This window comes from Haliaeetus albicilla, chromosome 13, assembly GCF_947461875.1.
Source record: "Haliaeetus albicilla chromosome 13, bHalAlb1.1, whole genome shotgun sequence".
NCBI classification, from domain to species: Eukaryota; Metazoa; Chordata; class Aves; order Accipitriformes; family Accipitridae; genus Haliaeetus; species Haliaeetus albicilla.
In genome coordinates this window covers 23,149,316-23,173,924 of record NC_091495.1, presented here as the reverse complement: position 1 = coordinate 23,173,924, position 24,609 = coordinate 23,149,316, and the positions used below count along the sequence as shown (strand labels likewise).

General features: G+C 41.1%; 1 protein-coding gene across 2 annotated transcripts in view; it reads left to right on the top strand.

Annotated features, from left to right (window-relative positions):
• Positions 1 to 24,293, top strand: part of RASGRP3 (RAS guanyl releasing protein 3) — a 65,691-nt gene extending 41,398 nt beyond the window's left edge. Inside the window, exons 7-17 of one of the 2 annotated variants that reach the window (XM_069800470.1) lie at positions 373 to 546; positions 965 to 1,081; positions 1,410 to 1,685; positions 8,437 to 8,514; positions 12,574 to 12,690; positions 14,984 to 15,099; positions 15,901 to 16,048; positions 19,543 to 19,579; positions 22,026 to 22,151; positions 22,678 to 23,042; positions 23,551 to 24,293. In XM_069800470.1, the coding sequence (XP_069656571.1) occupies positions 373 to 546; positions 965 to 1,081; positions 1,410 to 1,685; positions 8,437 to 8,514; positions 12,574 to 12,690; positions 14,984 to 15,099; positions 15,901 to 16,048; positions 19,543 to 19,579; positions 22,026 to 22,151; positions 22,678 to 23,042; positions 23,551 to 23,559 (1,563 nt within the window). In that variant the 3' untranslated portion in view covers positions 23,560 to 24,293. The remainder of the gene's footprint in view (positions 1 to 372; positions 547 to 964; positions 1,082 to 1,409; positions 1,686 to 8,436; positions 8,515 to 12,573; positions 12,691 to 14,983; positions 15,100 to 15,900; positions 16,049 to 19,542; positions 19,580 to 22,025; positions 22,152 to 22,677; positions 23,043 to 23,550) is intronic. The other variant, XM_069800469.1, reaches the window with a different exon arrangement.
• The last annotated feature ends 316 nt before the right edge of the window (positions 24,294 to 24,609 follow it).

Below are 24,609 nucleotides of genomic sequence, written 5' to 3'. Positions count from 1 at the left end.
TGTAGCACTAGATAATTCCTATAAACTATCATGCCATGAGGATGTCAACTAAAACTACACAGAATTAAATGTTGTAAGTGATGAGTAAATTATGGGAAAGATAACTCCCTGGAAGTCGTAACCATGCTCATCATGCATGCTGCTGTATTATCTAACACACAAACACTGAAGTTTTATGTTGACATTTAAGTAATAAAAAACCCCAACAACAACAAAATTTTAAGAAAGAACTGATGTGCAGCAGGGTCTGCTGACCCTGAGACTTGGTCACTTTCTAAACAAGAGGAGCTTTAAAAGGAAAAAAATTATCAAAGTTTCAATTTGATTCTTAAGTTGTCCACCATTTTACTGAAAATGCCTTTCTTCTGTTAGTTCACAGACTACCAAAGCTATGTGATCCATGGGTGCTTGGAGAACAATCCTACTTTGGAGAGATCTATTGCTTTATTTAATGGTATCTCCAAATGGGTCCAGCTCATGGTTCTCAGCAAACCAACACCTCAGCAAAGGGCAGAAGTAATCACAAAGTTTATCAATGTTGCACAGGTAAGTCTTGCATATGAGTCTTTTTCCTTCGGTGTAAAGCAATAATACAAATAGAGGTTGCAGTAAACAAATGAACTGGATGCTCTTTGTGCTGTTTCCTCAGTGAACAGCCTGTTCAACACCACTGCAGGTTATTTGTTCAGGTGTAGTATGTCTGCATTTTTTAACTAGCAGACATAACTATAAAATAATTTTTCTTTGTTGTATTCTGGCTGACAACTGTCACTATTGTGTGTTTCTTGTGGAACTAAGCTAATTAAAAAAAGAAATGCTGAACTATTCTGTTATGTCCCCTGGTTTAGTGATTTCTGCTTTAGCAGTGATAGGTTGTCTCCTTTCACTTGTCATGTGTGACACTGGATTGCTGCCACATGTATTTCCTTGGTTTTTAATTATGCACGATCAATCTCTCCTGCAGAAGCTCCTTCACCTCCAGAACTTCAACACACTGATGGCAGTTGTGGGAGGCCTAAGCCACAGTTCTATTTCTCGCCTGAAAGAAACTCATTCTCATCTGTCTTCAGAAGTCACAAAGGTATGGTGGGCTCCACAATATAGATGTATTGAGCAGAACATCACCTCTTATGAAGATCTAATCATCTCTTATGAGGTCTGATGGGTTCTGCAGTGCAGGTGTCTCACCAGCACACTACTTGGATCATGGCAGGGCATCCTAAAAGGCACTTTGGTTGCGTTCCTTTTGGTGGAGAAGGATCAGCTCATGGAGATCCTCTGCTTGATTGCCTGTGCCAGAGAGGAAATTAACACTGTCAACACCCTGACATGAGTTGTGCTCATTTAAAACAGATTAAGGAAATGCTATGAACGCTTTCACAGAGGCTTGCTTCTCTGGCTATTTGTAGGACTGGAACGAAATGACAGAGCTGGTCTCTTCCAATGGAAACTACTGCAACTACCGCAAAGCTTTTGCTGACTGTGTTGGCTTCAAAATTCCGATTTTAGGAGTTCATTTGAAAGACTTGATTGCTGTCCATGTCATTTTTCCTGACTGGGTAGATGAGAACAAAGTTAACATAGTGAAAATGCAGCAGCTTTCCATCACCTTGAGTGAATTGGTTTCCCTGCAAACTGCCTCTCATCATTTAGAGCCTAATATGGATTTAATTAACCTTCTAACTGTAAGTATTGACCATGTTTCAATTCACTTCAATTATTCAGATGTTGAATGTCAGTAAGAGTATTTATATCTATAGAGATAAGTGCACATTTTTATCCCAGTTTTGTAATAGAAAAGGGAGAGAATACAAAACAGAAACAAGTTCACATGAAGCATGAATAAAGTCAAAGAGAATTTCATTACTGTAGTGTGTGATGGCTGGAAGCAGCAACAGGATTTTTTTCAATTAATTATTTTAAGGAAAACAGAAAGAGGGCTGTATTTTTTTTAGGAGAAGTGAAAACTAAGTTCTGACTGCTTAGAATTGAGGCTTACGTCTCCTGTGCAAAGATCGGGTGACGTATTGACATGGACACACAAGTGAAATTCCAACTTGGTTGTCACTCTGTTCTTGCTCCCCTGTGCTTTGTGTGCAACACAGCACTCTTCCTATCCAGTAAATAAAAATGCTCTTGAATAGTTTTAAAGACGCTCTGCAACCCCTACTCCTTTCCCTCCCCTTACTCCTTGGCAGTGGCTACATTTGGGGAGGTTTGAAACTTGCACACACAAATTACAGATAAGGATCTGAATGTCCCATTTCAAACCAAAGGAAAGTGAGATTTCAGAAAAACTGAATAAAACATTTTTTTTAAAAAGTTGCAACTGACAATGCTAAAAGGAATTAATTTTCAGTCCCCTTTTTGATGTGTAGACAATGACTGTAATTTTAATAAACACTACACTTATTTCAAAACATACTGAAGCGTGGAGCCTGAACCATTAGGCCAAATCCTGCCCCTAGTGAAATTTAGTCATTTCAGCACTGATCTTAACTGCAGTAGTGTTTGGCCCAACAGCACAGTTTGTTCAGGTCACAGGCAAAAACAATGTCTTAGAATTAAAGATTGAACCTGTGAAACTTGGAAAAAAGGAATGTTGTTTGTTATAAACCGTTGATGTTGCAAGCAAGTAAAAGCCACCTACTCATCTGAGAGTAGTCTGAAATATGTCATGTTAGGTAAAGGACTCTCTTAATATATAATCATTTTATGCTCTTCCTGTTCTTGTTATTTAACTTTGTCTTTCAGATCTCTAATCCAGACTGAAAGAGAATCTCTTTGCTCTCCTTAAATCAATAAAATTCTTTCAAAAATAAACTTAGAAGTAAGCAAAATCTGTGGGTAACTAGGGCAGATTTCAGAATTTTTCCAGTGTTTATTTTGTTGGATAGCATGAACTTCTCAGAATTTACTCCCCGGGGAGGTGGGAACCAAATTCCAGATTTTCCTCAGTCAGGTCACAGACTTGAGATGACTCTCATTACCTAGCTCATTCTAGGTAAATGCTTTAACTGGAGGGCTATTGGGCAAGAACTTTGGATTTTTTTCCTTTCATGCTTTACTTTGAAATGCTCGAAAACGTGCATATCTAGAAATTAAGCAGAGGTGGTATTTTGTGTTGGATTTACACTGGGACTGATCAGGTGCAGGCGTTTACACTATGGAGGATGACAAATATGAGGCTAAGTTTGAAGCAACCAAGACAGTGTGGATATACCTGTGGCTTCACTGTAATGAGGAATGGGAAAGTTTGGGGAATTGGAGAACCTTCTCCTATTGCACTTTGTGTGGAGCAATCCAGGAACAAGTCCTAATCATGTTTAGTGGGACAAGGAGGAGAAGGGACTGTGTATAGCCCACTGCAACACTCACCTAATTAAAAAATTAGACTATAAAGGCAGATATTTATTACCTTGTTTTGTTTTAGTAGGGATTGAGAGTTGCTTTCTTATCTTGTGCCACTCTTTCCCTCCCTGCTCATTTCTGAAAGTTCATAGTTTCTTACAAGCTTGGCTGTGAGTAGGGGGAAGTGGAACCTCAGGTTTTAGAGAACTGAGTAATAAGAAACTGAGCCCAAAAGGGCAGAAATTAGACAACGTGAAGTGAGAGATGGAAGCTGAACCACTGCTGACATTTTCATTAGCTGTTCTTCTCTCTTTTGGGTGACAGCCTGCTTTCCAAAAGGGGCAGAAAGCTTCAAATTTTTCTAAGATCTAGCAGGTTCATTCCCATCATTGTATCAACCTGAGTTTATGTATTTTACCTGTTTTTCAAATTTTTTAATATTTTCCTTGTTTGTTTGTTTTTAGCAAAATGATACGGATTTTATTTATATCTACGTAATATTTCATTCAGTATATTTCATTTACCAGGAAAAGTAATTGAGTACATGACAAGTACTTTTTTGTTTACTATGTTCTGATGTATTAACTCCTAATATAACTGTGTTGATTTTGGTTATAGCTGAGCCAATTCGATTGTAAATAAATGAAGCTGCATGCTGCAGTGTTGATTCCAGACCTGATCATGGGTTAAAATTGACTTGTGCTGCTTTTTACCTGTTAGAATGATTCCATGGTGGTACCTTTCAGTAATGATGGAGACAGCCATAGGCATCCTAGGTAGACAGCTGTAGGTGTCCCAAAACCTTTTGAAGGTAATTCTATCTTCATAGTGGTCACTGGAAGTATAGTTGTGAGTCAAGTAGGTTTGATAGTGTGGGAGTTTTGAAAAAGGTTTGGGAAAGGGTACAACCAAATTTCTACAAGACGTTCCTGGACCTGAATTTTGGTACATCTCATAATACTATGAGTATTCTCACTTTTCTTCCAGTATGTAGGTTTTGTCCTCATTTGTACATATGAATACATTACAGTACTTTTTTTACAGTGTTCTCTTAAACAGTAATAATGAGCTTATATAGTAGGTGAAATGTTTTTGTCAATCTTTTTGTTAATAAGAAAGCTTTAAATTATAGGCTGGGGTCAGAGAAAGAGGAGAAGAAAGCTAGGATTGCAGCCCAAAGCTGACAGGAGCTGACTAAAAATAGTTGACCTTGCTACGTGCAAATGGTCTTTTAGCAGGTTTAGCCTCCCTTGCTGCCAAAATCATCCTCAGTTTTCAGAACCTAAAGAAATAACTATTCTATTTATTGCTAGGTCTTCCCTCTAATGTAAATGGTAAAAATTTTTGTTATCTTTAACTTACTTAGAGAAACTCCCTTTCAAAACTAGTAAATGTATATAAACCTGTAGAGTGCTTTTCATCTGCGTGTGAATCAGCTGACCCAACTATTTGTTCACTTCTGCTGTTTTCCCATTAAGCCGCTTGAATCCAGGCAGGCTTTTAGTGGGTGTTTTGTCCTGACAAGCAATGTGTAAATCTCTCGCCTGGCCTCCATCCCTTGCAGTATTGTCTTTTACACCACACTTAGCAAATGCTAACAGCCTGGCCTGTGCTTGCTTGACAAGTAAATCACTGGGTGCTGGTTTGCTAGTCCAACAACTTGCACAAAAAGATAAAATGGGTATTTCATGGACTAAGCGGGCATGTGGGAATTTGCCCTGGTCTTTCTTTTCCTCCATGGTGGAGCCCTATCTGCTCTGGGGCAGCTAATACCTTTCAAGTGGTTTGGAAATTATGGCGTTTGGGGAGACTGTTAAGAGCTATGAAGTAAGAGCTTGGCTTAAAAGTTGGGGCAAGAGCTTGGTAGTAAACTTCAGCCAACCTGGTCAAGGGACTTTACGGGCATTTTTCAGATGCTCTTGTGTGTATAGACCTAAAGGGTGAATGAACAAGAGAACTTAAATCTCTGTGTTTTCAGTGTTAGCTGCTGAATGATCAGCATTTTGGAAAGCTGGGGCTCTCTTTTGGTTCAGATGTCTGCACACAAACGTGGAAGTCTGCTTTCCGCCACCCCCCATCTTTTTGCCAGCATAAAAAATCAGCTTCCAGCTCACAGAATTTTAGCTTTGAACAAGTAGCTGAAAGAAGCCAATATTTTGCATGGAAGTTAAAATGCCACAAATAAGGCAAAAGTTTGTTTTATGGAAGGCAGTGAGACAAATGCCAGGCCTGCTGGCATAGGAGACTGCAAAAGCTGAGGGGGAGCTTTAGTGATGCGAGTCCTCACCTGGTCATGTGTAAATGAGTCTGGGTTATATGGGCAAGAGATGTAAATGTACCATGACTCACCAGCTGGTGAGGCAGAGCTTGTTACCTGAAGATGGACTCGCACCTTAGTGCCCGCTTACTTTTAGTCTGTGTGGTTCTTCCTCCTTTCCTGCCTTATTGGCCACACTCAGTCCATATCCACTGACCCTGTACCTGGTTCTGTACCAGTCCCTGGCATCTGAAACCTGGAGCTAAGAAGTCGAAGTAGTAAAAGAGGACCTAGCATGAGCTTGGCAGTGCACCAGAGAGGAATAATAGCTGTAATGACATACTCATCATTAGAAAACTTAACATTTGGTAAGGATGCTTAAGGGATTTCCTTGCCTGTTGTGCAGTATTTCCACATTGTTTTTATTTCACAACATGAATAAAAGCCTGTGGGTCAAAGTTTCATCACTTTTTGTGGATTGGAAGAGGATCTCAGTCTCTCAACTAGTCTACAGTGTATTTATACCAACTGCATTAGAACTTATTTGGTGCCACCATTTTTTCCCCCACTATTTTTAGGTCTTGACAGCTATTTATCTAACCTGTTCTGAGACTGTATGCAAATGACTGGAAAGTCCCAGTCATTTGTACAGTCTAGTGAAGAGAATGAGAAATATCTAAACAACTAAATTGAAAGTCACCCTCCCTAACTTCGGTTCAGTAAGTTCCACTTACAAAAAAAAAAGCCCTGCCTTTCTGATCCTTCCTCCACCCTCCTCAATCCCCTGCAAAATTGCTTGGAAAAACAGGACAGAAATGAAAGTCAAATTAGAATGGAAACTGCCACCCGCTGTAAAGGTTGTCCTAGGAAAACTCTGATTACACTTTATCTGTCAGAGCAAAACTGTAAATAAAACATAAAATGAAAGCTTATGTAACTGCACAGTCACCATGCTTGTAATTTTTTTGCTAGTATTTGAAACTTCTGTACTAGATAATACCTTAGCCACTCTGTGCTTACATATTGTGCCTCATGAAATTATAACTGCTGCTTATGATGATAAGGTCAGATAATTCAGGGAGGGGAGATACAAACTTGCTAAATACATACTAATGCATTTTCATCCCCAAATCCACAGCCTGCTCATCTGGCCTGCTGAGAAAACTGTGCTCTTTAGTGGGAACAGGGCAAGGCCTTCTGAACTAGCAATTCTGCTGTCAGTCCCAGCCTGACCTGATAATATCATTTGCTCCAGCTGAGTTCTGCTTATTTTATACCACCACAGAACCGAAGAATACAGTCACTGAATAACTAAGCACATGAATGATATTGGTTACAGCAGTTACTGGATCTACATTATCTTTAGGACAGGTCCTTACATTCCTCTGTGACAGCAGCATGTCAGCTGGGTAAAGGAACCTGCAGGATGCTCAGGCTTTCACTGGTGCCCATAACCAAATCACAAAGTACGAAAATCAGCGTAGTGTTACAGCTAGACAAAATGAAAAATGCAAAATCCAGACACCTCTAAAGTTATGTGTTCGCTCTGGGATGTGTACCTGTCTTGAGAAAGGGCACAACTCATGTCTTACTCATTGTACAAAATTATGCCTACAAGAAGGTGGTTCCTAGAGGTGGTTCTGCACTACGGTGTCACTGGTCCTGCTTGTTACTAATTCAGCACTTCAGGTTCTCTAAAAATAACCTTCTGTCACAGTCATTTAGTCAGTAGCAATTCTATCTGCCTGCTGGGAAACACCTTTTTAACTGAATCTTAGCTTAACTGGGGATTTGCAAGGTAGATGATAACTTCAAATCATGTCAATTACTCCAAAGCTAATTAAGGTAGGGACATGATCACAGGAAACATGCAATGTTTGTTTCCTCTCATTGCAAAACATTAGCCACAGTGTTGATTACTTTTTTCCTTCATCAATCCAAGCAAGGAGGAATTTACTACAGACCTGCATCAGCACAAGACCACAGCTGCCAAAGTAAAACTAAACATTTTCTTTTTACTTTAAGTGTATTTAAGGCCCTTCTTTTCCCTCAATAAATCCTATACAGAAAAGAATGAGTACATGGAAGAAAAAAACTTTCATTTCTCTAAAAACAGAAGCTGAAAAGGAATTTACCTTACTTGGTGAGAGGGTATCGGGAACAGGCCAAGCTGGGCTAAAGTGACTGGGATTGCTCTCCATGGAGCAATTTGCTGCATCAACAGTGGTGCCAAACCTGGCTTGCCTCTCCCCAGGCCTATGTCAGTGACCAGGGCTTTCCAGAGAGGCTTTTGCTGCATGGGCTGATCTCTGTAGAAGAGCTACAGTGCCCTGACCCTTCTTAAGGAACAAAACTTCACCAGAACGCAATCTGAAGTCCTTCTAACCTAGTCCCTTTACAACTTCTTTCCTGCAGTTTTTGTATTCACCAGGTTATTTCTCTGAGATCTCTCATGACCATTGAGCTGCTGAAAGAAAGTGTTTTGCCTAAGGGTGGTCTTTGGTACCAATGTTCCTCTTTGGAGAAGGTCAACACACAGCCCCTTTCACTCACCATGCTGGGATGCAGGTTGTGACAGCCCTCGAGTACAGCACCTGCTCGGCTCAGTACAGGCGTGAACAGCAGCATGTGCTCACCAGCATGGGTTATGGTAGCTCTGGGAAAAGCTGCTTTCCCAGTAGCTGCAAGCAGCTTTGGTGTATATGCTGAACTTTGAGTAGCAAAACTTTTTGTTTAGCTATAGTGAGAGGTATATCTGTGCTTACAAGACTGTCATAACCAACCCAGTCTAATAAATATTACTGGTTTTCTCTCTTTCTTACACATAGCTGTCCCTGGACCTCTATCACACTGAGGATGATATCTACAAGCTCTCGCTGGTGCTGGAACCAAGGAACTCCAGATCTGTAGGTCATCTTTTACTGCATTTTCACATATTGCTTATTTTGTCTGCATGCAATTAATTAAATTTTTAAATGGCAGTTAATGAGTTTCATTATTCTTATTCACTTAAAGCCTTTTAGTGTGTATGCTTGTATAGTAAACACAGTCACTATTTATAGGTTTTAGTGCATATTGGGAGAAGTAAACAGTGAAACATGCCAGGCTTCATTACTAATTATTTTTCTACAAAACCTCTCCAAGTCATGAAAAACATAGTTTGCTTTATGTGAAGATATCTTTTGTAAGTTTACATCAATTATTATTATGTGACCATTACTTCATTTTCTGGATGTTGGTGCAGTTGTATAACACAACACTGAGTCCAAAGATTTGTTTTAGGTAAGCCACAGCATTAGCTGTAATATTTTAAATACTGTTTGCTTATATAGAATTGGCTATATCTTGGCCTTTCAACCAATGTTTAAACACTTCAGAATAGATATTACTTTTTATTTAGTATGTGCAACTGAAAAAATGCTGCATTGATACATTTTTCATTATGCTTTGCAAGTCTGAGGAGACAGATGAATCTCCTAATTAATATTTGAATTTCATTTAAAACATTACTCTCTCTTCTGTTGCCAAAGTTTGGGGAGTCTTCTTCCCTATGAGCATTTCATCAGTGCAGTAACATCCTTACTACCTGTCCTATCCAGCACGTGACTCTCTCAGGCTGAGGCCTCTCAAGTCTGACACGAGCAGAAACTAAGGGTGGCTGGAAATGCTTAGCAGTGTGAAAGCAGAGTCCAGTAGTCTGAGGTGATTCATTGCAGTGCTTTTTATGTTTCTGAAGTATTCTTAAAAGCAAGCAAGGAAGCAGAAACCCTTAATTTCCAAGCATAGGGCTTCTCTGGGTTTCAAGATAGTTCATCACTCTTGGAGACCAGTTTGAGGACTATGTGTGTGTGCTTTCAGTGGTGGATGATGAGCAGTAGTAAGGAAGCTATTGAATAGTCAACACTAATTCAGTTTGAACACCTGTAATTTCATTAGAGTCTCCCGTCCTTGTCAGATATGACTTGACAACAACAGGTCCCATTTATCGCAGTCATTCTGGCTCCCTCTTGCTCCCATTACTGCCAGCAAAGCCGATTTGTTACAGCTTTGTGTTGTGGAAGGACTAATGGCTCACTGTTGTAAGTGAAGAAAATTACCACATTGCTGCTTTGATCTCCAGCCTGAGCTTTAAGAAGGACAAAAAGCAATATAAACAGTGCTGTGAACTTTAACACTACCCAGCAATTGTGAGAGACTTCTGCATAACGATCAATGAATAACCAGTGACATTGAGCTGTTGCAGCACCCTGATGGGTAGAAAGCTACAGCTGAATCGACAGAAGCCAGACCATTTGAGCCATACTTCTCATTGATGGAGTGCCAAAGCACACAAGATATTTTAGAGGGGAAAATTTTTAGAGGTAGAGCTTTTGTATATGGAAAAATTTGTCAAAGGCAACATGATAGCGTAGTTATATCATTCCAACTGCTCCTTGATTTATTGTTGTATGGGTACAACTCCCATGCAGGTGCACTGTGGAGGAAGTGCCTCAGGCTGCTGCAGTCGTTTTCGAGGCAAAAGTGGAGCTGATCTGCTAGCATACGAGCCTGCTGTCAACAGGGACTTGAGCAAGACTTTCATTCTGCTAAAACTGGGAGGAGACTCTTCAGTCAATGTAGTAGCCTAAAAAATACTGAAGACTGACCACCAGTTGTAGTAGAGCATCTCCTTGTCACACTGGGTTTTCCCTGAGCATTAGTTATCTTCTTGTTGGGAGTTTTTGCAAGTACAGCTATTGGCTAGATGACAAGTTTGCCTGGTGCAGTGATGCCGCTGAAGACACACATATTTTTTTTGCTTTTGAGTAGAATTTATTTCAACACCGAAATACGCAGATGTTTGCATCCATCTGAAAATGCTTTTTCAGTCTACAATACCATTACCCCTGTGCTAGCGAAACAGTCAGGAGATACAGGCTGAATCACAAACAGTGTGACGAGATACAGTGTTTCTGAATGTTCAGTAAATTCAGCTAGGTAGTCTCTGGACACTGGTTAGTACCTTTCCTCATAGCAAGCATTTCAAATACATAAATATAATTATGACTGTTCATAGAAGTCTATGAGTGAAATAGAAGGAACCAACATTTCCCTTTGGCTAGTGGGAACTAACATGAAGTTTTCATTGCAACTTCTCAAAAAAACATAAAAATTGAATAAGGCTTCAAATGAAATAGCCCAGAAGAAAGAGGAAGGCTTCAGTGGATCCTGTCTCTTTCTGCCATTTTGCACTCAGACCAGCAGGAGTTAAAAGCCCTCTGTGAGGACTTGGTAGTCTAGCACCACTCTGACACTTTGATACTGATGCTTTGAGTCCCTTCAGTCTAAGATTTTTTTAAGAGAAGGCACATTTCGAATTTCTTCTCTGACCATAGCTGTAAGAATATCACAATACTGGCATGTTACATGTTATCACGATATGTCATCTTTAAAAGGTTGCTACATTTCTGCATATTTTTAGAGCACAACCACTTGCCAGCATGTTGATCTATCACTGTGTGGTGACATTAATTTTAGGATTAAAACACTCTGTAAGTGCTTTTGGCATATAGAGCTGGATGTCCAGGTTCACTGTATTTCTTGTTGAAATTGAATTCTATGGATATAGGGATTTTTTTCTTCCCAAACTTACTTGTGCGGATGTGTATGATGAGTCAAGAGCCCTTGAGGAACTGACGAAAGCTGTTCTGACAATTGAATAAGAAAAAGCCAAATTAATAAAGCAACCCACTGACATAGCCTTCTTTTTTTTTTTTCGTGCCAAACACAGTAGAGTGTGATCTTGTGACCATTTTTCATCTCAATGGCAAAGTCTACAACACCTTTGTTATACACAATAATAACTATAACATCTTTCCATGGCTTAATTATGTCCCTCTCAACTCACACCAATTTAAAGGGAGACGGATGAGACCCAGGTTTCTTGCTCATCAGCTAATACAGGGGCCTTCCGAGGTTGTGGGCCATCTCCTTTCTGATCAAAACCATGCTGAATTTTTTTCTGCTTCACACTGCTTCACCTGCTAGACGTCCAGTGGCAGATACAGGAGAAGGCCAGTATGCCTTGCAGCTTTTTTCATGCTAACTGCTGATTTTTGAAGCCTTACCTGAAACTGTGTTCAGGTTTGTCCTGTATTTTCTACTTGAACAAGCTGAGCTGCGTGCCAGAGCTTCTCCCAAAGCACTGTAGTGGCGTGGAAGGAGTCGGGCTGCGTGCTCTGTGCATCAAGTGAGCTGTCAGCTACCATTTCATCAAGACCAAGCTGTTTTCAAAATAAAATAGCCTGGCTGGTGTTGTCTGCAGAGCAAGTCAAAGGTTAACCCCTTTCTGCTCAGGCTGCCTAAATGAATTAAGCTGTGCATCTTGGCCCATCTCAGCTGGAAACTGGTGGGATTGCTGAGCACAATTCTGCCCCCACTTCTGCATCCTACTCTATTGTTGGTGCTGCACAGAGCAGGAGTGTTAACTTATTCAGGCTGCTGCAGTCCCTCTTGTGGCTCCTGGGCACGGTCCCTCCGTCAGAGAGTTGGGGCAAGGGTGCACTGTGGTGGAGAGTTCCTCAGGGGCTTTACTGGGAAGGAGAAAAGCAGGTTTCTGGAGTTACCTATTTCTGATGCCTGCTGTGTCCCGAGACCCTCCTTCCTTCCCTCTTCCTCCAAGTCTCATTGCCGTTGAACCCTCTGGAGATGGCAGTGAGGAAAGTCTGCCTTGGTTTGCTTCTGAGCTCGCTGGGCACTGCTGCTGCCAGTGTAGCTGCAAGGTGCCACAGGGAGCCCAAATGAAGCTGTTAGTGGAGGCAAGCAATCCTTTAAAACCTTGTCTGATGTTTTGCTAAGCATGTTTTAACAGCACGGGGACTCCAGGAGTTTGTGGTTGTAGCTCCAACATATAGAGTTGCTTTTAACAGGAAATTCAACATCATAATTCAGATTTGAAAATCTTTGTGTTCTGATCCATCTCTCAGCAGCCTACCTCCCCAACAACCCCTAACAAGCCAGTAGTGCCACTGGAGTGGGCATCTGGAGTGGTACCAAAACCTGACCCTACAGTCATTAACAAGCATATACGAAAGCTGGTGGATGTAAGTATTTGGAAGAATATACTGGTCAAAGAGAATGATAGCTTTGATATTGTCATCATTATAATTAATTTCAAGCTTTTCAAGATATTGTTATGATTGGGATGAATTTCAGACACCCAATAACAAATTTGAGCCTTTATTGATATGTCCAGAAATATTTATTTTATTCCTGCAATCAGCGATGGGATTAGTAAGCAGGTTTCTGGATGCAAAGGAGCAAACTTTCAGGAGCATCCAAAGCCTAGCTGCTGTTCAATAGATTTGATTAGCAAATATAAAATCAGAGGGCAAAGTTGAGTATTTGCAGCTCTAGCCACCCAGTTCATGTCTGGTAACAGACAGCTGGAAACAAAAATACTCAGAAGCAAGGACTCACACATTACTAGGTCCAGAGGAGTTTTCCGGAAACCCTACTTCTGGTTTTCAACTTGCTGTCATTTGACTGTCCAGAGTATATTATGTATGGTAAAGATAGCACTGTCTTCATAATACTTTAAAAATGTGGGCATGAGGTCATGGGGAGTTATAGCTGGGATCTTCCAGCTTCAGTTTGGAAGGTGATGTGTTAGGTAACACAGGCAAAACTAAACACTGCCAGGTTCCTTTGGAGAGACTGAGCCCTGTTGTGTTGGTGTGTAGGGGAGTTTTAGTGATGTGGGCAGCATGCAGAGGAACCAGGAACGTGTTGTAGATAATGAAGCAAGATTTCCTTCTGCTTTTTACAAATTAATAACTAAGTCTGGGAGGAACTATTAAACTCTGACCTTGTCTGTGTTACAGGTCATTACTTGGGGTTATATTGTTAAGATAACTTAAGCAAAGTCTTCGGTTCTCTCACTCAGCCTTCAAATATATCTTCTGGTTTATTTTTTGTACATGCTCTTTTTAAAAAAAAAAAAAATCATTTTGCTCTTAATGTGGGATGCCAGAACTGCACATGCTGTTCCTCTATTGCTTTTCTCAGTGCCATATGTGTTGATAAAAATCACTCCCCATCCAAACCTCTCTTTGATAGCTTGTTTAAATAGGAAGTCTGTAGCAACTCCTTAATCTTTCCAGAATGTGCTGGGTGGGGGGTTGTTCGTGTTCCTGTGGGTGGGAAAGATGCAGTCTCCCATTCCATAATTTTGGCCTGGTTCAGGATATATGACCTTGAGTTTGACAGGATTAAAACATGGCTCGGAGCTGTTACGGATACAGCTTACCAAGAGGCCCACGCCACTCTCTACAGCTGTCTTTGTTTTGCCAATCTTTGTCATTTACTAGCTGCTTTGAGTTGTGCTTTAAGGCATTGTTTTTATTACTAAGTGTTGAATACTACTTGGGTTTGCATATTGGTTCCTCTTTGATGATGTATTTTTGAGATCTGCCAGTCATCAGTCATAGGTCATTTGACAGGTGCTTAGAAATTGGCTTCATCATGTTCTCGTTAAAATAAGGACACTGCAAACGCCTTTCAGAGGTCTCAGTATATTAAATTCTTGTCTTTGTCAACCAAATGTTAATCTAATGAGAGAGTTTGTGCTTCAATATGTGTCTTTCAGATAGCCATGTTGACTCTGACACTCATGTTTTTCCCATCAGCATCACACATAGCTTTAACGCCCCTTGCACATCTCTGCAATCAGTAAGACAGAATATAGCAATTCCTTAGCAGCTAAAGAGGGCTTCCATCACTTTATGCAACCTTTTAAATTTGATCCCATGTCTGTTTTTACTTAGTGGTGAGCTGGAGTGGGTTGTTGGGAGGGAATGGTTGTTAGATACAAAGTGCTCGTGTGTGACATGGATGTCAAAGTATTAATAAACAAATCAAATAGAAACAGTACTGTGGCAGAACAGAGGTGACCAACTAAAAGAGAAGTGAAGCCAAAAACATCTGAAATACTCATGGGAAAGCTGCTGTTGGGTTGTTTGTGTTTTATTTCTTTTTTTGTGATTAAAAAGAATACTTAATGAAGCAAAGGGAATATGTCACGGGGCAGAATTTTAGTGACACTTCCAATAAAGAAGAAAAATAAAGCAAGACTAATAATGTCTGAAGAGGTGTGGAGGACCATCACTAGATAATTACTGAGGTCAAGTTTTCTTCAAAAATTAGCCATTTTTTCCCCAACAGTCCAATAAATATGCATATTGAAGTACCAAGTAGGAATAAAGGGAGTAAAACAAGGCAGCAAAGCATCTGATTAGTAATGTTGAACATTAAGTTACATGTAATTATAAAGTTGAAAAGCTGGTATAGATTCAGGATAGGCTGATATTAGGACAATAATTTCTTTCTTTTTCCCAGTCTGTCTTTAGGAATTATGATCATGACCATGACGGCTATATTTCTCAGGAAGACTTCGAAAGTATAGCTGCCAACTTCCCCTTTTTGGACTCTTTCTGTGTGCTGGACAAAGACCAGTAAGTTTGGAGATTTCTTTGTGGTTTTTTTTTCTTTTCCTCAATTTAAAAACTCATGAAAACCAAGTATTGAAGAAACAGTGTCTCCCAAGCTTCTTGTGTCTGACATCTTGCTTAAGGAACTGAAGATCACTGAAGGCTGAGTTCTGTTCTCATTTAACTTTTTATGCTGTAGTTGGTTCTATAAGTCCACCCAGGTTGGAGTCCTGCGTTACCTGGTACTTTGAAAATCATTTATGTAAAAGCTTAATGAGGAATCCCTGCTGGGACTGAGTCAAAACCCCTACAGTCCCATCAAATTACAGTGGAGATGCTGTATCCAGACCAGGCATCAGCCTGATGAAACAAGTAAGTTGTGTGCGGGACAGGGGAAATTAGTGTATATAGCAGAGAGAGGGTAACAGATATTCTAGGAAGTATTTATAATATGTATTTCCTAGCCAGCTGGGCTTGATAATTCTTGTTGTCCGGAATCTCTTTGGCTGTCAAGGCTGGTGGTCAGCTGGGGGCATAACTATTTGGCCTGTGTGAGCAGTAGGTCCAGAACCTTCACTTAATGGCCTGGTCTGTGCTCTGATACCATTAACAGGTGAGAAACCAAGGTCCGTGCTGTGAGTCCAGTGTTTGCTGTTTAATGAAGGATAAGAACCACAAAGACTCTAATTTTTTTTCTGTCAGATCTGTTGCAGCCCTTTCAAAGAATGCATTTTGTGTGCTACATGCTTTTTGCAGTGAGAAAATCCTGCTTTGTTCAGTGCTGTGCGCAGTGACAGATCTACTCTACTTTTTTTTCCCCAACAGAGATGGTCTTATAAGCAAAGAAGAAATGATGGCTTACTTTCTGAGAGCTAAATCACAGTTCCAGTGTAAAATGGGACCAGGGTTTATTCATAACTTTCAGGAGATGACCTATCTTAAACCAACTTTCTGCGAGCACTGTGCAGGATTTGTAAGTATGTTTTTAATAATAGCATATCTCAAACACAATTTTTTACCCTTTAACATAGACAGGGTGAAACTGACTCCATGCATTGCTAAAGTCTCTTGGCCAAATATCTCATTGCATTCAGCAGCACAAAACATTTACTCATGTTGTAGCTCTGCCATCCAGTTTTGTTTTAGTGGTTCCTGAATACTGGCATTTGTAAGAATTACTGTTGCGGGGGGGGGAAATAAAATTATGTTAGCTAAAGGATATTAGAGTCTATATGAATGGCTTTAGTTGGTTTATCTTAAGTTCTTTAATTTGGCTTGATTTCCCATGTAAACAAGCTCAAGGGAAAATGGGTGTCTGGAACAGAGGATGTAGATGAAGCAAAAGCTGTTCTTTCTCAGGAAATTGCACATGGCAACATAGCTATGTTCATAATTCTCTGAATGGCCATAACAGCCTTAATCCTTTCTCTATTGAATTAACAGATCTTCTAATTTGATCAAGAAATCAAAAGTGCTTCCAGCAGTTCTGTGCAATAAGAATTTTTAAAATTTATTTGTTGGGGTTTTTTTAAACTTGCTTTTTCTCTCAGCCATAACTCACCAGATGCCACTTATCAGAGTGCTCTGTACATAGCTGGGAAATGATTGGTTTTGTGAATATTTACGTTGCTTGTAAACCTCCTCCAACTTTTCCACTTCAGACCAAGTATAGTAAAGAAAATGGAATTACTCTGATTTAAAAGTTACTTTAATGCACACACTCTGCTGAAATCAAATGTCCACATTTAGCCAGCTAAAGCAATAAGGGCAGAAGGCCATGTCCTCTGCTTATGTGTGGCCCACATACAGGGTGTAAACTCAGACCATCATCCCTGCTCTCCAGTGCAGATCTGCCTGTGCTATCAGCAGCAAGATCTCCAGCTTCTACTACGTGAACTTTTCCACTAAGTAATGTTTCTTCGTGGTTGAAAGTAACAATAACAGCACTGCTAAGTTGAAAAACGTGCCTCCTTTCAGAACAGCTCTGGTGTTCCTGCTCTTATCCATGCTCCCATCTTCAGCTCACTTCTGTTGTGACACATCAGTCTTGTTCAGATGCTCATGGTCCCTATCATAACCACTGATCAAGGCCCTGGGGAAGAAGGAATTCCACCTATTTCCGCTAGAACTGCAAAAACCTTGGAGGCGACATGGTCAATGCTGATTCAGGACCATGCTGGTGGGCTCTTGAGCTGACAGCTCCAGCAGAGTGATGGGGCAGGGGCAGTCACTGGCCTGAGCCTATTGTTTCAGGCTGCCTGCAGCCTCAGGAAGATGTCATTGCGTTCGTGACACTCAGTTCATGTTTGGAAGGCTTCCATAGCAAAGCAGAGCCCAAGGACTGTCCTGCAAAGTCCTCTCCACCAGATATTTTAATCCTGCGTCAATCTGCTACTTGGCCATTGTTGGATTTTTCACGTCTCCCTGATTACATCCAGTGCAGGAATACAAATGAGTAAGGGGTTGTACAGGAAATGGAAATAAGGTCATTTTTCCTGTCAGCTCACTGAAGTCATTGGCATTGTCCTGTGGATGAGTTGGGCTGATAGGACAGGAACCAATTACAAAATCTGCTGTGTATTTGTTCTGCATTTCAGTGCTGCTCATCCACGGGTGGAAACCTAATTTCAAACTGATGCACTGCTTCACAGTCAAAATAATGTGCATTGACAGTGCAGCAGGATGAATTGACATGACAGTGCAATGCACGCAGTATTCAATAAAATATCCATTATTAAAACAATACGAACTTTGAAGGTCAAGCTAAAACCTAATGCCATTAAGCAGCATGAAATTTACATGCCCATGGCCAGTTACAGTTCCATCCCATAGCTTGAGTTGCACCACGTAGGTGCAGGAGGGTAGGTGACCAGCCATCCTGCTGAGCTTTATAATCTGAATTTGCACAGATTGTCTTAACTTGGAGCTGGCTCAAGCCAGCTTTGCAGCAAAGCTGTGTTAGACACATTCAAAGCTTTAGGTGAGAATTCATGACATGGCACTTCAGCTAAGCTTTCATGGCTGTGTGTAACCACAACAGTGATGCCAAATTTGAGTAGGAAGAAGGTACAGAGCTAAGAAGGTGAGGCAAAAGCTCTGCAGTGGGAACAGATTAGAGCTTAAATGAAAGATATAACAATCTATGTCTCTTACAGTGATCCTGTCAAAGAGACCTTAGAAAAAAAGTCATTGCTGCTCTTCCAAGGGGGGGCTGGAGGGCTCCACTGTCACTGCTTGACCACAGCAGCTGCATTTGCTGTGCATATATATATACAGCATTAGCAGGAAAAGAGCAAGCAGCAGGCTTTTTGTGGACCCTTCTTCCACTGTTGTCCCTTCTGTTTTTTTATTCACTGTTCTTCCACCTTGTCTAATCTATTTTGCTTTCTCCAAGCCCTCATTTTTCCTTGCAAATTCTTTTGTGCTGTGTATAGGATTTTCCCCCCAGAATCTTCTTATTCTGTTTATTTTAGTCTTTCTTTTGCATGCTGAATGTTGTCCAGCTCTTCCTTTTGAACATTTCTTTAATGACCATATTCACCCCTTGCACACTGTGCATGGATTCTTATAAATATGGTGAGGAGCCACGCTCACCCTCCCTGGTCATGTTTTGAATGAGTTCAGGATAAATAAACACCAGAGTCCCAGATTTTTTTACTTTAATGCTGGAGCTAGAAAAACTTTCCCTTCCTCTCTCTGCCTCTCAGAGTGAAAATGCTTGTTTTTATAACGCCATGGCTGTAGATACAGTGCTTCTGAGTGTATAGATAACAATTTGCTAGGGAATTTTCCTACTTCCAAGCAATCCTGCTCATGTTACAGGGAAAGCTTCCCAAAAGTGGGACCACACACACTGCCTTCTGGAAGTTTAACATTTGGTTGTCATATGCATCACCAAGAACAGCTTCTGGGAGGAGGCAAAGATGGAATTTAGTGGCTTTTCTCCCCCTTCCAGTCTTCAACCTTTTTTTTAATGGAAAGAAGTGGACAAAACAGATTGCTGTGGCTAAGTGTGCTAGGGCCCAGTATGGGAAGCAAGAACCTAATTTTTATCCCCAGTGGTGTTTTCTTCTGCTGTGTTTGAATGGCATGGGTGATTCAAGTATGTGGAGAATGGATGCACACTGGAAATTCCCCTGCAGATAACATTAAGTGAGCCTAGAAGCAGAATGTGCTCTGCTGGTTTCAGTAAGCTTGATATGATGGCAATTCTTCACCCGTTCCTGGAAGCAAATGTCATCTGTGTCTCCTCTTCTCTGGTCATCCCACTGTAAGTAGTAGAAAAAAGGGGGAAGCCATGCAAGTCTTATCACAATTAGAGGGGGAAGTCTGCCTAACAGGAAGGGTGTTAAGAGCAGTTGTATCCTGTTTGTGCTTTTGTAGCCATTGGTACTTCCTCATTGTGACCTTGTTTTCCTTCCGGCTTTCTTTTCTGATTCCTTGACGTTCTTTTGTCTTTCTTTGCAGCTCTGGGGTATAATCAAACAAGGCTACAAATGCAAAGGTAAATAAACATTGCATGGATTATTCAAGCTATAGGTGGTGGGGTTTAGCACAACTAGGTCAACTGTATTTTTTACTAAAATGGCATCTGTTCATGTAAATTTTGCTTCTATACTTGGTACTGTCCATGAACAGCGAATGCTGGTATGCTATGAAGTCTCACTGCATTAGGGGATATAGCACTCAGTAGGAACACACAAGTTCTGTGAGCTAAAGGTCCAAAGCAGCCACTGACTCCGTGAGGTGTCACTTTCTACTAGCAAAGACCTTGCATCTTGGAAAACTAAGTGTCCTCATCCTAACACCAAGATGTCCTGAAATATATCTTCTGAAACTTGGGGTCAGGAAAAGGTCTGCTGGCAATGCTGTCTGCATGTCTGTAGTGAAGCCTAACTGGCCTTGCAAAGCAATAGTGGCTGAGCTAGAAATAGAGAAATACTTAATTCCTAGACTGCCCAGCAGATCTCATTTCAAGATCTTCTCCAGACATTCAACTTAAAAAAAATACTAGACCTCTTACAGCCCCCTCTGTTGCTTTCATAAAATGTTTAATTTCTTATGCAGTACTTATACCATATTGAGCAGGTCAGACCAAGAATGACATTGTAGTGGTCCTCATTGGCTTTAAAGTCCTGGACCTATTTATTTCTTCAGCAGCTCAGCTCTGGCTGAAGGGCACTGATGATTTGCACAGTTGTAGTTACATCCCAGTTATTCACAGGGGAACATTCATGCTGGGGCTTCATAGTTCTGTTTATATGCACTCTTCTCCCTTAGTCTTATACTGGCTCCCAGGAGAAGGGTGAAGAATTGGCAGTATTGTTTTTTAGGATACACCTTATTCCTGCCTCCGTCTGCACCCATGAACATCTCTTCCTTAGAGACGGGTGGGGAAAATGTCCATGAATAAACCATAGTATGTAATTCAGCTATTCCTGATTACTGTCATTTGAGCAGCTACAGAAGGGCTAGTTGTGGTCTATACTTTTTCTGGTAGGATGAGGGAAGGAAGACAGGGTTTTGTCACAGCAGCCCTGTAAACTCAATCTGAGATCTGAAAGCTGAGCTCTCTCCTACATCATTGCTTGTAACAGTGGCCCAGTGGAGAAAGAGCAAAAGTGGTTCTGTAGAGTCAAAATCACAGGCAATGGAGCATGACGGTAAGAGAGCAGAGCTGCTCAGTCAGATCTTAAAGTGGTCAACGAGTGTAATTAGTGCCTGCCCTTTGTTGCAGCAGCTACCAGCTGCTCCATATGCCAGCATCACTAGAGTGCTGCACCTGTTATGGATGATTTCTGCCTTTGAGCACAGAGCTATCTTCTGTTTTGAATCTCTGACACTGCCAGCAGAGGGAGGGAGGGAGTTAATCTGTTCAGGTCTGCTGCTTAACCCAGCACTGTGTATAATGAGGTGAAGCTAGACTGTGTGGTCTACAAGTGATGAAAGAGGTTCTCCACTGCCAAGAGAGATCTTTATTGTATTGGGGGGGCGGAAGGGGCAGAAATTACCTTTAGGGCAGACAAAACCACAGCTGGGCAGGTACTTCTGTGTTAGTGTATGAACAAGGTGATGGGAGAGACCAGAACTCTCACCCATCATGCTAGAGCTGCTGCCCTGAGCAGAATGGTTCTTTTAGCAGAGACTTATGAACACAATGTTTGACAATGGCTCACCTAGAACAAAATGATAGGTAATGGAGCAGCAACAGAGAAACAAGGGAGATGGAAATTTTCAAACAAGGGCAAGGGACACAGAGGAGAGAGAGCTGAGTTTGAGGCACACACCCTCCACCCTTTGGCCCTTTCTGGCAGATAAGATCTGTACTGCAGTCACACTTCAGATAAAGGTATCTAGTGATGCAAAGCCCAGCAGAGGCTAGGTGTGCAGGCTCTCAGCCAGTTTCATCCAGGTGGATGATACATGTCCACAGAGCTTACTCTATGCTGATGTTGCTTGCTGAGCTACTTAGACTAGTTTTAACCTACAGTGGTCTACACTGACCTCCAGCTGTCCTTCCAGAAGCTCAGAGTATGGATGCTCCAGTGTGTTTACTACAATGGGCTCAGCTGGGTCAAATAAAAAAAAAACAAACACAACCCAAACTTTTTTTGGAGACTCAGGCAGTGGAGCAGAAGCTTTATGCATGGCATACACAGGATCATACCACTAATTCCAGGTCTCTTCCTTGAGACTAATTTCTGATGAAACTATCATTCCCCCTCTTCCCTTCTGCTGCCAGATTTCTATTAATGGCTGCCATGGAAATGATCCATTTTTTGTAATGCCCTTCACACCAAATGATCCATTTCTGTAACTCCCTTCACACCTTTTGTCAAAGTACTTGTTCCTTCAAAGTCCCTCTTGGTATCTGTCTGCTAATAATCCTGAGGGATTACCAGATAGCTGTGGCTTTCCATTTGGTGACTTAACAATTCCTTTCTTTACAGATTGTGGTGCCAACTGTCACAAGCAATGCAGAGACCTGCTTGTGCTGGCATGCAGGAAATTTTCCAGAGGGACCTCAGTAGGCAGCAACCATGGCTCTCTGCCTAGCAGTCCCTCTCTGCCTCCAGGTGAGAGCACTTTTGTTCCTATTTTAAACCATTTCTGGAATCCTCTCTAATGGCCAGTGTCCTTACTGCCATTTTTAATTTTTCCTTTTTATCAATGCACAGAGCAGCACATGTACTTTCCACTGCACTGTGGTTTGTGTTCAGTGCTCAGATTACAACATGCCTTTCTGCAGTGATGGCCTTAGTCTCCGCCTGAGGCTCCCTATCCTCTATACTGGCACTTCTATCTCAGCTGAAAAGAAATAAAATTATAATTAGGGAAATTGTACTTTTCATTATAAGCCGCTTAGGGGCAAGGGCTGGGAGACACAGGGCACAATTTTAGTTCTGCCTTATGCCCTGAGCATGCAGATGGAGGGAGAGGGAAATGTGCACACACAAGGCCAGAATCAGTTTCCAAGCAGCATATGGATATTGCTAATTATATCACTGCTTCATATAGGGGGTTACCCTCCTCGGGCATAAGTTTTCTTTTTGTAAAGATCTTGAAGTAGAATATTTGAAACAATTCCACCCTCTCTTTCAGTCCAAGATGAAGTATTTGAATTTCCCAGTGTTGCTGCAGAACACCAGGACCTTGATGGCAGAGCTATCACCCTTGTCACTGGCTCTTCGCGGAAAATTTCAGTGCGGCTGCAGAGGGCAACCACCAGCCAAGCAACACAGACAGAACCACTCTGGCATGAGCCAGGCTGGAATGATTCAGGTTCCCATACTTTCCCCAAAATGAAGTCCAAATTCCATGGCAAAGCTGGGAAGAGCAAAGGCTTTGCAAAATGGGAGAATGAAAAGCCCAACATGCAGGCTGATGTAGACCTAGAAGCTGAGGCCCCACAACATATACAGGATCACAATGGAATAGAAACCCTCCCAGAAAGACAAGAATCTGAGGTGAGTTGCAGAAGCAGCCAAAACAGTTTAAAATCTGCTAGAGTCTGAGGTTTCATAAGGTTTATTTTATGAATTTCCGGATGCTTTTTCATTCAAATTTGCCATTGCTTCTTGCACAAGAATTACTTTCAGAAGAATGCCAAATCATCCGTAGGTACCTATTTTCTACACTGTAGTGTGCATTTACTGTAACACTGTCACTGGGGGTTTGGCTCTTGGTGTCAGTATGTGCTTTTAGGAGTTGGGCACTTCTCTTTTTTGAAAATATTAAAATAGCCTGGTGGATATCTTACCAAATTCTGTGCTGCTTACCCTTGCAATGCACAGTTCAGGGCTCCATGTTAGATTCACAAGAACTAGCATTCTGATAAATATACAAGTCCAGGCTAGGGCAGGATGTTGGTCTGATTTCTGTTGCTGTCACCCATAAAGTTTATACTTCTAAAGCCTCATGCTTTTATTGACCATCTTTGCTAGCATGTAAGTGTTTATTTTCTTTTGGTTACAGGATAGCTGATTGCTGACCTTGAAGCACAGAAAAATTAAGATGAAAACTGTAATACAGCAAGTGTGGATGGACTGTCACAGACCATATTTGGCAATGAGTTTTCCTGTACCTCGTACTTTTAAATTCAACCATTGCCCTGTTTTCTTAGCTGAAAGGTGTTATAAAGCACTATTTATTTTCTCACGAGTAAGCCATTTGGATGAACATTGCACAGACACAGCAGAATGGATCTCTGCGCTCAGTGTTTTCTTTTGTATGACTTTTGTGGAAACTTCCTCTACATGCCAGTGAGGATATATTTGGCCTCCTTTAGATATACTGCATCATTTTGGTATGTCTGCCAGCAACAACAATAGTGAGGACAGAAGCCAAGCATCTAAGTTTGTTCAATAACACTCCTTTTCCAGAGGCTTGTAATGATCTTTTAAGGAAGAAGTAGGTGTGTATGTTGATTAAATCTCAAACAAAAACCTTTCACAAAGTCCTCTGTGCTGAAATTCTTTGCACACCTGGGGTTTTGAATTTTGGCCATGTTTACATTGCTGCAGTGAGCATATTGGTGTTCAATACAATGAAAGCAGTTCCCAGACTGGGGATCCTTCAAATAGGCAGCACATGGCTGAGACTGAAGGAATTCCAAGACACTATGCGTTTGTCTGGTTACACCACAATGGAGAGGTGTCATCTCTGCCAGCACTTATTATGGTAAAATTAGCATGTAATAAACACCTTAGTTTTAAGTGTGTGTGTGTATATGTGTACATGATATGTTTTTCTCTGGTAAGCAACCTGTACATGTTAAGACTAAATGTACTGAAGAGCAAACATCCCAATTAGCAGTTTGCTAATGTAGGATCTACCACCTGAGAAGCAGGTTTGAAGTGGCATTTCTCAGAAGCATTAAGTTACTTAAGGAGCACAGCCCTCATCTGGAAAAAAAGAGAGAAAAAGAGAACAAAACAGCACAATGCTCAAACCTGAAAGGTGCATTCCAAATTGGCATACATGTATTGGTCTTTTTACCCCATGTCCCCACAAAAATAGGTGTGTTTGTGGAGC